At 40.4% G+C, this 16,531-nt stretch overlaps 1 protein-coding gene across 1 annotated transcript in view; it reads left to right on the top strand.

The window, feature by feature from the left end:
- The window catches only part of PRTG (protogenin), an 87,235-nt gene that overhangs the window by 59,815 nt on the left and 10,889 nt on the right, over positions 1–16,531 (top strand). Inside the window, 2 exon segments of the mRNA XM_059824156.1 lie at positions 15,058–15,153; positions 15,703–15,889. Of these exon segments, the coding sequence (XP_059680139.1) occupies positions 15,058–15,153; positions 15,703–15,889 (283 nt within the window).

Here is a 16,531-nt window from a genome sequence, read left to right on the forward strand (position 1 = left end):
ATAGGAGTTTTTTTGTGGGTAGGTTTGAGATTCACAATTTCACCAGGCTACGTAAGACGAAACAGGCTCATTGTGGCTGTGTTGTGTCCTAGCCAGCTGGCCACAGCTGGGAATAGCAAGGTGGTTCTGCCAGTGGCTCGCTCTGTTGCCTTGGGATGCCGCTTAGTTCTCAGAGTTCATCGAAGTGCAACTTGGAGCACAATAAAGTAGCAAAAGCTGGCACTTTTGGAAAAAAACACCCCATGTTCCTTGTGTACCTGTCTGTGCTAATTTGTGCTGCTCCTCTTTGTGCTTGCATTAACACTTGTGTGGTTGCACAGGAACAGGGTGGGAAGTTGGCCTGAATGAAAAATAACTCAACAAATGAAGATTGTGGCAGCAATGAGTGGCTGAAGGGTGAGGGGAAGCAGTCTGGCTTCTTTCAGCAGCAGTGTTGGCTAATGCTGGTTTAAAATGCTCGTCAAACTACAGGCTCAACTTAGCATTTGTGAAACTGAATTAATGATGGGAAACCCTTTTAATTGTACAAAGGAAGATAGCTAGCTAAGAGTTAAGTAGCTGTGTGTTTATTTTACTTAAGTAATCAATCAGTCAGACTGCTTTCCATTTTCCAAGTGTTGTATAAACTTCATATGCAGAGGAATTACATCAAGATAATTTTGTTCTCCCTTTTTCAATCAAGATAGTAATATAGCTTGGATTTAAGTCTTGAATGCATTAGGAAAGATAACAAAAATAACCTTGATTATGAGTAGTCTCCTAGCCTTTTATTCTGTACCTTTCAGTTTGTTAATACGTTTGACATGTATGCAGTGCTTGTTCTTCACAAAACTAACTAATTAAAAAAATACAGCAGGTATGGCAAAAGTTTTAAATTACAGCTGGTCTGTGGTCAAACATTTTGATGGCAACAGCATTGCTTCCCATGAGAAGTGATTTGTTTATAAAAAATGAAGTTAAAGAAAAACATTTTGAAGGAAAAAAATTAAGCCACACCAAATTCCCGTGCATACAATTATGGAAAATACTTTACACGCCTAAAAAGCATTCTTGGAAAAAGGGACACAATCTGTGAAGTTCTATTCCAGATTCTGCAAAGTTGTAATTTACTTTTCCATGTTGTTACTGCTATTCTGTGCTATTCTGAGCATCCTTTAAAGTTACAGTAGTGTTTACCTGTAGTAAGTAGTATTTACATTAAAAACATGTTGTAATCCATTTCCAAGTGGGGGAAAAATACACTTTTGTCTTTACAAAACACCACAAAGTGTAAAAGAAATAGTAGGTCCTGTGTTGTCGGCCAGCAGAGCAAAAGATTTTCAGAAGTTTCAGGAAGCCTTGAAATCTTTCACGCTACTCTTCTTGTTTAGATGCTTCTTTGTATGGACATTAAACAATATTTTTGTAGAAGGGTATTAGTACTCAGACCACAGTTCAGAGAATTTGAGTAAAGGATTTGAGCTCCTGAGAATATTGATTCCAAATTCAGATTGTGTATGTTGACCCTTTTACACCACCTGCAAGATCTGTCTACAGTGCTTTAAAGAAAACTGTTCCAGAAATTTGGTCTTAATTAAATAGTCTTCAAATAAACCATTAACATCTATTTAACTAAAAGCAACAACAACATTAACTTGTACAGCTGCTGCCACTAATACAGACTGCGTAATCCTTCTGGTGAATTATCTTAGAAGAGCAGAGTCGTGGCCTGGAAAGAGCTGAACACAAGATGCCATTGAAATATGGTTTTAGGTGGAATCAGTGTGGAGGTGAAAAGTTGTTATAACTTCTACAGAGAAGTAAATTCTCTTGGCCTTCTAGATGGGTATTTATACCAAATTTAAGCTTACTGAAAGCATTCAAGAAGGAATATAAGCATGTAGTATATCAGGCTTCATCACCTGGTGACAAGCTGTCACTTACTGTGTTCTTTTAATAAACTTTTCTGGGCAAATTCCTACCACAAAACTATGAGCTATTGCTCATGCCAGTGTGCCACTGAATATAACAGCGGTGCATATTAGAGCCAAGGACGTTGTAGGGTCCTGGATACTTTTATTACAATTACAAGTGGAAATTTTCTTCAGGGCGTGTTTTAGAAGTCTGGGATGTGCTGTATGAAAATGTAAAGGCTAAAAATAACACTGCTGTGCCAAACCACTAGGGAGATTGTTCAGCATAATCTAAATGTAATTAAAAGGAATACCCTTGCTAAATGTCAAAGATACGCAACCAGTCAGAGAGGCGGTAGAGAATGACGCATCTAAGAAGATAGTGAGGGAAAAGTAACAGACATGTTCATGTGTGGTGAGAGATACTGCAATGCATTTCATGGCTGAGGAAACAGAGACCTGTGTCCTTGTGCCACCACACTTCAGGTGAAATTACCTGCTGAGATAAGGCATTTGAGTTGAACTCTTTACAAGTGCTATTAGCTGCCTTCCCTGCTTCCTGGTTTATTAACCTGTGTAATTGGAAAATGTTTAGCATTATATGCTGAGTTTTCAATTAATACTTTGCATTAAAAGCGGTGTACAAAGGAAGCTTGATGACAGCCTTTTATTTTAAGTCTTTTTAATGCATCTGGATTTAACTTCAGCAAATGAAGTATGAGAGTTGTCGAGTTAGAAGCGGTAAATGTGTATCAGACTAACTAGCAGACTGACAAATGTATCACTTAACAAATTCACTATAAAACTTGCCAGCCTTCTAGGGTAAGTTACCCCTCCACCCTGTATTCAAGAAATGAGTGCCAAATTTTCAGCTTCATTAAGCAGTTGCTTTATTTACATCTGCAAAGTGTCTGTATAATAATAGTTCTGTGCTCACACAGCTGTGCATGCCAGCAAGCCCATGGACACAGAATATAGATTAGGTATCTCTCTGTCTGGTAGGTGCACCACCAAACCTGGTGTCTGACAAATAAAAGGGCGTGCTGTGTGAGCGGGAGCAGACATGGCCCTTGACACCTGCAATAACAGAAGGTCCCACTGAAGTTGGGGCCCTAATTATAGATGCAGCTGGATATAGGCTATGCAGCCAGTATTTGCCTTAAGAAAAACTATAGTGATGGTTTCTACTTGGATGTATTTTGTTTGCTTTCCTGTCATGACTGACTTGTTTTACCTCTAGTAATTTGAATGTGTTTTATGCAGTTCCTTGCTGCCCTCTCAAGGAGGAGAGAGACAGACTGATTGATAGTTGCCCTACCTGAAATTTTTGCATCTTGCAGTCATGCTTGCAACAGCGTAACACCTAAAGCTTGAGCTCTGAGAAGAGTCACCAGACCACAGCTGTTTTTGCAATGAAACTGTGCACCTCCTAGAAAGTCGCTGCGGTGCAAGTAATGATAGATAGTGTTTTCATTTTGCTGCACAAAAGGGTCAAAATGGCATGGGGAGTCCATGACAGACCAGCAGAAAATGTTGGTTCTGAAAGAAAATTTATTTCATAGCTTCAGGGGAAAGTTTGGGTGCTGTGAACAGATTGCCTTTGTCATTGTGTAAAAATGTGTTGTTTGTAAGGTGATGCTGGATGTCAGGCAGTCAGTGCATATGTATGATGGAGCTTGGTACCTAAACAGATGTTAACCCAAACTTGGTAGAGTGCTTATTGTGTTGTGTTTAGATGCATTTTCTGGAAGCAGTTTCCTCTTAGCATGAAGGTCAGGCAAGTTGTCTAAACTTCCTTCCTATCTGCAACCCAGAAATGTTGGTCTTCACTGGGGAGATGATCTTTTCAGTCTCTTCCATGGAAAAGAACCTTTTATAGCACACTCCTGTTTCGAGGCATGCTCGTAGCAGCATTTGTGTGGGGTTTTTTCCCTTTTTTTTTTTTTCCCGACCCTCTACTGTAATGTTTGATTCCCTAACTGTTTTCTGTCACTTGTGCATGGGTCAGTTGCTGTAAGGGAACCTGTTGCATGGGGTGGCACATCCTATTTGGACCACTGTGTGAATTCTCGGTGGACATATCTGTGTTAGTAACTGGGGGTAATTAAGGCTCTGCTGGCTCCTTCGGACACTCTTTCCCTCCCCCCTTCCCCTCCCTTTCTTCTTCCAGAGATGGCCTCTCTACATAATTCCATTAAAGTGATTGTGCTCTGAGGGGTGGACTGAGGGGCAGTGCTCTCATCTTTCAAAGCAGGACCAATGAGCTATGTGCTTTCCACTGGGCAGCAACAAAAGAAAAGGTCTCTCAGAAGAAAAGACGAGCACAAAAGATCAAAATTAGGTGTTTGTCCAGGCCTCTGGTATTGCTTTCAAGTTAGCTTTTGAGGGCTCACTTTGAAAACGGTGAGCCAGGCTAGTTAACATAAGGGCGTCTGCTAGCTGTAGAGTGTGTTGTTAGAATAATATTGTAAGAGAGCTTTTCGCTTGTGCAATTTAACAGTTCTCCAAAGTGCAAGAGAAACATAGGGACTGACTGAAAACGTTGCAGGCGTAGTGGTTATGTTCTACGCCCATAAGGAAATGGAGCAAACTTAAAATCCTTGAGATTTGCTTCACTTCTTTCAAAAAGATTAGAGACCTTTAGATAGTTCTCTTGTTTCCGTAGTCTCCGAAAGGCCAAAATGCTGTATGCTGGGAATTCATCCTGCCCCGCTAGCCCTCCCCCCACGCTTTTTTTTTTGTATAAAGCTGCTATTGCTGATGGTGGGCAGTAGGAGAGGTGATGTTTTTACTGCAAGGGGGTGTGAGGTGTTGTTTGTCCTGGGGCCCTCTAAGGGAATAGTGCAAAGCTGCAAAAGGGATACAGACCCTTTTCAGATTTAGACAAATAAGCGAGAGCCATCCAAAGCCGTGGAAAGCCAGACTGTTTAGCTGGATCAATTCACATATGTCATATGTTCTAGTTTCTACCAAAATAAACTTTAACAATGTTGTACAAAGAACAAATTGCTTAGTTTCTGCTTCAGTTATTTGGTTTGCAAAGGAAAACATGAGTATCACAGACAGTCTTTGTTCCATCTAACTGTTTAAGGTTACCTTTAAATTGAAAAAGAAACCATGAGACGTAAAATGGCGGGGATTTGTAAACTCTCTAAGTATTTTAATCTGATATTAAAAAGTTGTTATTTAAAATGCACAATCAATTGAAAATCCAACTCCTTTAGAAATAGAAGTAATTAAATATTATCTGAAGCTAGTAATAATGCTTAGAAATTACATACCCAGAGCCTTGACAAGATTTTAAAAAACATAATATAACAGGGTTGCTAAACTGTTTATTTTCTTAATCATATGAACTCGAGCAAGATAAAAGGGCATGTTTTGGAAAAGAGAAATAAAATCCAGTACTGAAAATCTGAGAGGGAATACCTGCTTTTGCGAGAAACAGACCTGAATCTTTATTATCCTTCTGCTTCCCATCTTTGTGTTAGTGTTTGGCTTGATGCGCTTCTCTCTGTCCATTTTGTCTAGTATATTTGAAATGTATTTGCTTATTTTCCTAATAAGTTTCTGCTGTATTTACATTACTTTGCTTCAAAAGTACATTTTTAAGGATAGTATTTCTCAGTGCTCTTCCTTTCCCACCCTTCCCCCTTAATAATTCCCCTGGACCTCTGTTGCTTGGAGCAGACTTTGGCTAGCCCCAGATTCGATGTCAAAGGCCATGACCCGATGTCAAAGCAGCCCATGCTGCTGGCCTCTTCTTTGAATAATTATCTGGAGTTTATTGTGTTGAAGGGACGGGCTTGGGGGCAGCGCAGTCATCCTGGCAAACCAGACCAATGAGCTATCCGGCCGGACCACTACCCAACAATGGACCTGTAGGTTACACAAAAAAATCCAGCAGCACAAAAGATTAAATTAAAAATGGACATTTGGCCACAGAAGTTTTGTCCTTAGAACAACCATTTTTTCACCCTTCTGAGTGTAGTGTCGTTTTGATATCTTTAATGGAAAGGAAAAAAGTGGTTTTTTAAAATTTTGTATGTAAGCTAGAATAAAACTGAAATATTTTTCTTATCTCCTTCCCTGACTGTTAGAATCGCTATATTGGATGTAGCTTAAGAAGTTATTTCTAGGTTTCTAGTTGTGGAACTCGACTCAGAACATCAAGCCACTGAATTTTTTTGGTTTTTTTCTCTAGAAATTCTGTGCAATCCTAATTCTTTTAGAAACAAGAAACACCACCCCCCCACCCCCCCAACTTTTATTTCTATCAATATTTTCCTTTTAAAGTGCTGAGAACAGGGATATTCAAAACAGGTATGAAAGTATGTTCAGTATCCAGACTTAATGACTCAACAGTAAATGATAGTAAAACATCCATTTTCTTTGGGCTTCCTTATCTTTTCCTCTCCCCAAAGAGAACTTAAGAAGTCTGAAATCCAGATTGTGGAGTGCTGTCTCTTCTTATCAGGACTGAATGAAAGGCTGCTGGAGGTGGACTCACTGTTCTGGAGGGGTAGAGAAAAAAAAAAGTTCTTTCATGGTCTGACCTCGGATTCTTTCTTAATTTTATCTAGCCCTGACCTGTTGGCTCTGCTCTGGCTCCTTTCAAGGCCTTCGGAGCTTTCCAAACATGCAGCAGCTGAAGGAAACAATGACAGGGCGTTTAGGGGCTGCAATATTACACTCTTTTGTAACCTTGGCTAAGTAGCCTGTAAACAGATGCTTTCTATGAAGCATTTGCCAGAAAGCCAAAATTTTGGCTGTGTGGATGTCCGCAAACACAGCTCTGTAACACTCTTGATTTAGGACTCTTCATTTTGTATTCAACATAAGCTTCAGCTGAATGAACAGTTACCCAGAGTGTGTCTTGTGTGTACAATGTGGTCGTGGAACATGCTGTTACAGGTTTTATACTTATCTTTAATGCTATAAATTTACCTGGAATAGGAGACTCGTATGAAGACGAGTCAAATTATCAAAATCTGAATGGGATAAATGCAGTTCAGTCTTTTGCAGAAAACGGATTTGAAGATACTGTTAAAATGCAATCAGGACATTTGCATTTCCATGTATGCTTCTGAGAAGGGAGGCTGGAATTATGTACGGATTAGGATTTTTTCATTGGTTGTGTTGTTAGTGTCATGCTGCTTTAAGCTTAGAGGGTTTTAATTATGTAATATAATGTATTGAAAATGGAATTTTTGTTCCATTGTGAATATGGAAGTGACATTACTGTTCGTAGTAACTTTTCCTAAAAGTTGAGTCTGTGCAATCTTGGTAATTTAAGAATGAGGTAGTTGCATTAAAAAGTACTTCACCAGCTGCAAAGTGATTAGAAGCACATTTTTTGTTTTAGTTGTTTAACTGCTAATACAGGCATTTAATCTTTGATGCCTCTAGTTTTTCCAGCTGTGTTCCTTGGAAGTGCATGAGGACACCATCTGGCAGTAATGAGGTATAACTCTACCAGATGGAACTAACCCACGTTGGTTGGAGAGATGTTCCTTCCTCTCCCCATGTCACCTTTATCACTAGGGAAATGTCTTCAAAACAGAGGACCTTTTTTTTTTTTCTTCCTTTCTTCCCCTTCCTCCAAATAATGGTAGCTGCTACAGCAGTCATCCCAACAAAGCCTAGGTTTTCAGTGGATATATTTTAGAGGCCAGTAAGGTTCAACAGAAACACTATTTATTCTATAGTGGAACAACGCCAGATTGTTTTATACGTTTTTGTGTATTTGTCCCAATGTTTTAGAAGAACTGAAGAACTAAGTTTGAGACAGTAACTCAATGGAATTCCGTGGAATACACCAACATACGCTAAAACTAGTTTTGGCATGAGAAGATATCAACTCTGTAGTTGCTTTTGCCTACCACTGTGTATGTATTTACTAGACCATCTATATTTTCTTAAGCTTTGAAAACTGGGCTCTGTATATTTAATCCATGTTTAATAAATATATATAATTTGAACATATTAAAATCTTAAATTTTGGAAAAGAAAATGGGAAAATCTAAATACGAGTATTTCTGACTGACAGCTGCTTTGTAGTAGCAACTTCTCCCCTTACAGAAAGAGAAATGGAAGATTTGTGTAGAAGCAAGGCTGATGGCAGTAGTAAAAAATACTTAATAACTTTGAGCTGGTGCAATAAAACGTGGATGTTCCAATGAACTGTAGAGCAATAGAGCTGCTAATAAATCAAGTCTCAATTCTTCATGATACTTTTGCAGTTTCTCTGTTTCTTGCATCCAGACAGATAAGCAGCTGTGGTTCTCCCTCCATGTTGGGAAATAAAATGACTTGTCATAAAAACAGGGTTGGAACATCTGAGTGCACTGTAGTATTTTTCTTGAAGAATCTGTTTTTACAGCATTAACACCAGTAACTGCTATGACCTTCTCATCGGCTTTCTGAGAAGCTGAGAAGTTTTGTGTTCAAACACAAAGAGGAAGCCTACAGAGGCTGGAAGCAAGGATAAGTAGCCTGGGAGGAATACAGAGAAATTGTCCAAGCAGCCAGTGATCAGGTTAGGAAAGCTAAAGCCCTGATAGAATTAAATCTGGCCAGGGACGTCAAGGGCAACACGAAAAGCTTCTGTAGGTATGTCGGTGATAAAAGGAAGACTAGGGAAAATGTGGGCACTCTCTGGAAGGAAACGGAAGACCTGGTTACCCGGGATATGGAGAAGACTGAGGTACACAATGACTTTTTTGCCTCAGTCTTCACTGGCAAGTGCTCAAGCCACACCACCCAAGTCTCAGAAGGCAAAGGCAGGAACTGGGAGGAGAATGAAGAACCACCCACTGTAGGAGAAGATCGAGACCATCTAAGGAACCGGAAGGTGCACAACTCCATGGGACCTGATGAGATGCATCCGCGGGTCCTGAGGGAACGGGCAGGTGAAGTTGCTGAGTCTCTATCCATCATTTGAGAAGTCACAGCAGTCCGGTGAAGTTCCCACTGACTGGAAAAGGGGAAACATAACCCCCATTTTTTAAAAGAGAAAAAAGGAAGACCTGCGGAACTACAGGCCGGTCAGGCTCACCTCTGTGCCTAGCAAGATCATGGAGCAGATCCTCCTGGAAACTGTGGTAAGGCACATGGAAAATAAGGAGGTGATTGGTGACAGCCAACATGGCTTCACTAAGAGCAAATCGTGCCTGACAAATTTGGTGGCTTTCTATGACAGGGTTACAGCGTTGGTGGATAAGGGAAGAGCAACTGACGTCGTCTACCTGGACTTATGCAAAGCATTTGACACCATCCCGCATGACATCCTTGTCTCTAAACTGGAGAGACAGATTTGACAGATGGATCACTTGGTCGATAAGGATTTGGCTGGATGGCCACACTCAAAGAGTTGCGGTCAATGGCTCAACGTCCAAGTGGAGACCAGTGACGAGTGGCGTTCCTCAGGGGTTGGCATTGGGACTGGCACTGTTTTAACATCTTTGTTATCCACATGGACAGTGGGATTGAGTGCACCCTCAGCAAGTTTGCTAGTAACACCAAGCTGTGTGGTGCAGTTGACACGCTGGAGGGGAGGGATGCCATCCAGAGGGACCTTCACAGGCTCGAGAGGTGGGCCCGTGAGAACCTCATGAAGTTCAACAAGGCCAACTGCAAGGTCATGCACATGGGTCGGGGCAATCCCAAACACAAATATAGGCTGGGCGGAGAATGGATTGGGAGCAGCCCTGAGGAGAAGGACTTGGGGGTGTCGGTAGATGAGAAGCTCAACATGACCCGGCAATGTGTGCTTGCAGCCTAGAAAGCCAACCGTATCCTGGGCCGCATCAAAAGAAGCAGGTCGAGGGAGGTGATTCTCCCCCTCCACTCTGCTCTCGTGAGACCCCACCTGGAGTACTGCGTTCAGCTCTGGGGCCCCCAACATAAGAAGGACATGGCCCTGTTGGAGCGAGTCCAGAGGAGGGCCACGAAGATGATCAGGGGGCTGGAGCACCTCTCCTATGAGGACAGGCTGAGAGAGGTGGGGTTGTTCAGCCTGGAGAAGAGAAGGCTCCAGGGAGACCTTAGAGCAGCCTTCCAGTACCTGAAGGGGGCCTACAAGAAAGCTGGAGAGGGACTTTTTAGAAGGGCATGTAGTGACAGAACCAGGGGTAATGGCTTTAAACTGGAAGAGGGTAGATTTAGATTAGATACTAGGAAGAAAGTCTTCACCATGAGGGTGGTGAGGCACTGGAACAGGTTGCCCAGAGAAGTTGCGGATGCCCCATGCCCCAACCCTGGAAGTGTTCGAGGCCAGGTTGGACAGGGCTTTTAGCAACCTGGTCTAGTGGAAGGCGTCTGGCAGGGGGTTTGGAACTAGATGATCTTTGAAGTCCCTTCCAATCCAAACCATTCTATGATTCTATAATCTCTAAGACTGTGTCTCAGGGATGTAGTAAGACAGTAAAATACACAAGTAAATCATTGTCATCTGAACTCTTACCAAGCTTCAGCTACTGTAATGTTTAATGTTTTTCCCAAGCTATAATCCAGGTTTTAAATGATAGTTCAACTTAATTTTTTTGCTCATACTTGCAGTATTTAGCTTTGCTGTAGTTTTACTATAAGGCATAGAACCTATTCACAGATTCGCAAAGGAAAGAGAAGGCTCCCCCATGTGTCTTGCTGCCTCAAGACCTATCAGGGTTGAATCTGCAGGGCTTACTGCAGATTTTTATGGGAGCATGAATGACAGGATATGGAATTCCAGAGGAGTATCAGCAGGGAGCAGTGACCTACCTACAAAAAGTGGCATAGGAAAATGAGGCTGATCCTGCATAAATTGTAAAACAGTGATTTTTGGGACAGTATTCTGATAATTTGAAATTAATCAATATAAGGTACTCTTATTTTATAGGAGTATTATTACCAGAGGTGAAATTTGTGCCTCTGGTTGAACTATTATTCATGTGTTTTTAATACTGACAGGTTTTGTTTACATAAAAAGGGTGTGTGAGGCAGATCCATTGAACTGTGTGAAGCTATGCCAGTTTATCACTTCCAGCCTATAATGTATTTTAAGACGGTCTGTCTGTACTCCAGAGGCACTCTTGTAATAAAATTTATGAATTAGCTCTAGCATGTTTATATCAACATCAGTGCTGCCCTTTTGATTTGTACAAACTGTAGTTTTTGCATCCTTTCTACCAACTGATTTAAGTAATAAATCAACAGCCCTTCAGCCATTACACAAATGCTGGCAATTGCAATTGCAAGAGAATTAACTGAAATGTCTCAGTGTTACCAGCTGTTCAGAGAAATCTTGAAAATGCAGAGGTGACATCCTGATGTGAGGGTTTTTTAGGTAAACTGAATTTATGTGTTGAATGGGTTGAGTAAATCACTGCACGTAATTTGTTTCTGAATAGCAGTGATCTTCTGTGGAACGATGTGTTACTCCTGGGTGTGTTATGTGCATGACTGATGGCCTCAATACTCGCTTCCCTGTTTTCTGAGCCTCTCAAGCCTCCTGTTGCTGTATAATGTGCATGGATGGCATACACTGAATTTGAGACTGTCAGTCCCCCAGGTGGCCATGCTATCCCCAATCTTTTATCAATGATTTATGTGTAAACTATTCAGGATACCTATGCTGGTTAAAGATAAGAAACTCCTGAAGTTTGTTTTCTCTCTAAGGATATGTCTGGCTCTGAATGTTTGTTCCAGCTGGTGAACTGCTAGATGAAGGTCTTTATGCCAAGTTTGTACTGGGATTGCCATTGAGGGGTAAATCATATCATAAGCCTGTAAACGAAACTAACAATTGTTAAAAATATTCTAAACAAAGGCTACTTCAGACAAAACAATATTTTCCACCAGTTCATAAAACAAATAGTGTGTGAGTATCTGTTGGAACTGGAGGCAGATCTTTGGCTATTGGTTATCTTGTTTTGCATATGGTGAAGTTATGATCAACATGGAACAGCATCTCGGCAGGTACTTAGAATTGATCTTCGTTAATTCGCTTTGGTAATCTGTGAAGCAAGTTTCACATCAATTTCTTTAGCTGCCAGTACACTGGCTTTAAAATTCTTTTATATTCTCCTTTTTAAATTAGTATAACATTTAGGCTTTTCTAGGCCAGCACATAATGCAGCCCTCCCCAGTTGCTGTTTCAATTACAGATACCAGCAGATGGTTTTTCAGCCATAGAAGCAGTAATGTGTGACAGCTTAAAAATTCTGACATCGCTTTTGGATTAAAACTAGTCTTGCTACCAGTTGAACCATGATGTCCTGAAGTGGAAATATCCTGTTTTTTTAGATGGTAGAGACTAGTTGAGAGACTTTAAGTTTAAACAGGTTCTTCTATATAAAGATAATTTTTTTAAACTTCTTGCATTATACAAGAGTAAGATGAATGGTATTCAACATTGTGCTTTTTCTAAACGTAGAGTGTTAAAGACACTTAAAAATAAGGTTAAAAAAATATGTGTTTTTCTCAAAGACATTTGAATTTTTTTTTTGTGGGAGTTACATTTTTGCCTTTCTTCCACATCCCATTATTCTTCCTCTCCTCCCCAATCAAGTGTTAATGAGGAATTCAGGTTTTAAAAAAAAAAAAAAAGGCAATGAGGATAAACAGACCTCACAGGCTCCTCATTCAAGCTCAGCAGGGCACTAGACCTTAGCTATTCTTCATTTCACAGTGAAGATGATCAGTTCTGGGTGACCACTTTCAAAGGGCACAGAGTTTTTGAAGGTGCTCGGCAGGATGATAAATTGTCGTGTCTGTCATCCTGTGTCTTGCGGAAATGCAGCAGGGGTCTCTTCTGCAGGAACTTGTAAAGAAAAAGATGGACTGTGACACTTGGCCGTCTGGATGCCGCCTGTTTATGTGGAATCTGTTCAAGGCTCTGCTAAATAGTACCCGAATTCCAAGTTTTTTCTAAGAATGGATGGGAGAATTGATTATTATAACAACCTCCAAAGCATAATCCTAATGAGATCTTAAAGATGTCTTGCTGGCCTCTTTTTTAAATTTTGGATTTGTTTTTGAATATTTCAGTTATGTGCTAAATATATGTATTCCTACCACAAGTTAAGAAGCCTGGGGAGGTATATATTTCTGCTTTTCTGAGATGCATGCTGTAATTTGCCTCAATAAGTTACCATAACTTGATTTTGGTGTATTCAAATCACTTGGTACTTTTGAAGTGCAGTTATGTTTTTGGTTGGGCTCAGTGTTTTTAAATGCACCTTCCCTTCACAGGTCTTTTGGTTTTTTACAAATTTTTGGGAGATTGCAGTGACTTACAGATACTATCTTACTATCTTTCTAAATTTTCAATATTAAAATTCAATGCTTTCTTTTATCACATGCTTAAGGTTATTCTGTGTGCTTGTGTCCATCTGCTCCTTTTCTCTGATTGTAATTTGTTGGCTAGGAACAACTGATGTCATCTGTTGTTGAAGTGATATTGTAAAGTGAAAAAAACCTTCAAAGCAAATGAGAATTTTACTGTAGTTTAAAAAAAAACCCCTCATTTTTTGACATTTTGTTATTTATATTGTCTACTTACGATGTTAAGGTCTGTTTGAAAAATGGGGATGGGCTCCTTTTGCCTATTCTACCATTAGTATTAAACACATCAAAGAAATACTTTAATCCAGATTTAAGAGCCCCTTTTCTTTTACACCTACATTTAGATTTTGGTAAAATAGTCTTTTAAAAATAAACATATGTAAAGACATAAACTCTACCTAGCGATATCTCATTTAAAGCTGATGTTGGTAACTATAGCACAAAAAGATTGTCTGTTTCAAAATAAATATGAAAAGATTTTTCAAAATGCATTATTATGAAATGACTATGATGTCTTTATGGAAACATCAAATCAAGAGTTGTTAAGATTGTATTGCTGGTGCAGAGACTGCAGAGGGAGCCAACGATCTGATGTAAACAACAGTCCTGTTTGTGGTGAAGAAATGTCAGGGATTTGTGTTCTTGTTTATTTCATGAGAGAGGCCATGTCAAGTCTCAGTTAAAGTGAGAAAGAAGAGAGCTTATTTTGAGAAGGGATGATATTATGGTATTTCGGGGCAAGGAAAAAAGAAATAAGCAAGACTAGCACAGTTATATAACATCTGAACCTTCTGAAAATCTTAATAGAAAGAAAATAGGTTCATGACAATAGGAGAATGTCCTAGTACTAGGGTGAAGTTTAGCTGAATCCAGAAGAGCTTGTATGTACTAGTAGCAAACGCTACCACCTTGCCAGTCATCACTGTATGGAAGGGATTTGTTGCAAAGACCATCACAAGGGAGTAGGCTGCAGAGAAGTAGTGCAGCCATCCTGGTGGCTGGCACTCCTAACCACCTGTGGCTACCCCACGCCATCGCCACTTACAGAAAGCTCAAGGCCCCTTGCTAACTCACTTCTCTGTAGCAATTTTTCACTTGGATCAAGGCTAGTGTATCATTAACAGAACTGAGAGAAGCAGCAAACAGTAATATGGGTACCCAAAGACATGGGCAGAGAAAGGGAAGTAGGGAGACCCTTCAAGCTAGGAACAGTGACCCCCTAAGAATGCCAGAACTTTCAAGAAAACATATGGAAGTGGAAGTTGTGAGTCAAAGGCATTTATTAACAATCACTGTTGTTTTCATGGTGTATCTCCTGTCGAACCTGGAACCAAAACATTTCCCATTTCTTTGCTGGGTCCTGTCTTCCTGCCTTTGCTTTGATTGCCATGCTTCATTATTGCCATGCTTCATTACAGCCTGCTTACTCTGGACCTCATGCTGTTTGTTTTAACAAATCTTTATTATAGACTGAAAGCACTTTAAATATGCTGAATCATACTATTAAATCTAGCTCTGTAGCTGGGAAGGTGTGATTTTGTTACAGATAGAAATGTGATATTTATCCTACTCCCACTGATTTCTGTTACAAACTTGTTTCAGGTTATTGGAAGCAAGACTGGGAGGTATGTGACTGATTCTGGACAAAGATTCAGGGAAATTCGCAGGGCTGGAGAAAAGACAGGCTTCCAGGCATCCAGCCCATTCATCAGTCCGTTGATCGTAGCGGACAAGTTTTGAACCAAACTTGCAGGAGAATCAAGTGATCTCACTATCTGTAGAAGTCTGAAAATCCTTATTTTTTTACTTGAGTCTAATTGTTCCTTTTCTCTTTGTGCAGATCCTAGAAGAAAGTATCATGTAAGGCTGCTGGCATATAACAGTATGGAAGAAGGTTATCAGGCAGACCAAACAGTCAGCACTCCAGGATGTGTCTGTAAGTGTTGTAGGTGCATGAAGAATTTATTAAGAGCTGACCTGTTTCGAGGTCCCAGCAGCCCTGTGTTTTTAACCTATAAATAATCAATTAATTCAGTGTAAAACAGAGAACCAGAAAGATCATCTCTGTGACAAATACTATCCTAGTCATCCTGCAACTGAGACAGTCTGCTGTGTTCATGAACTGCAGCTGAGGAAACAAGATAGCTACCAAGCACATTTTCCTCCCCTATTGGATTGTCTGCATCATTTAACCAGTGATGTATCATGTATCTTATGAGAGATTTATCTCTCTCCCCCGTCTCTGTTTATAGTTTTGACTTTGTTTTTGACTAAACAAGTGGGACTACAGAAGTAATATGTGACGTGTATTGGGTTAGGAGGGATCTTTAATAGCTTCAACCAGATTCCTGGGTCTGAATACCAGGTAGTGCTGGGGAAGGGCTGATTGGAATCAAACTCTGTGGGCTCAGACCTGTCTTTTAATTTTACCAGTAACTGTATGCAGTCCATTAAATAATTCATGCTCCTTTTTTGTTTTCAACAGCTGTCCGTGATCGCATGGTGCCACCGCCACCACCTCCTCACCACCTCTATGCCAAAGCTAACACTTCATCTTCTATCTACCTTCACTGGGGAAAGCCTGCCTTTACATCTGCACAAGTCATTAACTACACAATCCGCTGCAACCCAGTGGGGCTGCAGAATGCTTCTTTGGTTCTCTACCTTCAAACGTAAGTGCAGTGCTACTAATGAGTCTTGGTTCCCCATTTCGAGATCCTTCCCACTCAGTTTCTACTCTTCCTGCCCCCTCTTAATTGCCTTTTACTGTAACAACTTTTATCTCCCTTAGAGGACTGTGTGTTTTGCCCAGTGGCTGCTAGTTCTGTTTCTTGGGTTATTTAAGATGTGTTCTTAGAACAGCTTAATTCTCTACCAGTGATCCTTGTGTTGGATCCCTGGATGAGCTCCTGAATTTTTAATAGCGTTTTAGCTGTCTAAGTTGAATTTAATTTTAAGCTCCTCTTCAACCAAACAAAAGAGAATACCTAATTTATAGGTAGCTTGTCTGGGCACAATGGGACTTAGTCCAGTGTCTGGTTTTAAGACTGGAAACAAGAATTTTTGAGTTTTGAGGAATTGAGCATGTTATTGTGGGAATACCATATTCCTGAGTGTGTGGCACCCTGCCAGGAGAAAGCTGAGTAGGAACTACAGCTTGCTTTTTCAGAGAAGCAATGCATGAGCCACAGAATGGCAGAACAGGGAAGAAACTTTGCCTATGCTTGGTGTTCAACTCTCTGCCCAGGTGGTATGGGAGCAGAAGATTTTTCTCCATTGTGACAGCCTATGCTGGGAGCCGTGGTCCTGTTGAG

The sequence above is a fragment of the Gavia stellata genome, chromosome 13 (assembly GCF_030936135.1).
Source record: "Gavia stellata isolate bGavSte3 chromosome 13, bGavSte3.hap2, whole genome shotgun sequence".
NCBI lineage: Eukaryota > Metazoa > Chordata > Aves > Gaviiformes > Gaviidae > Gavia > Gavia stellata.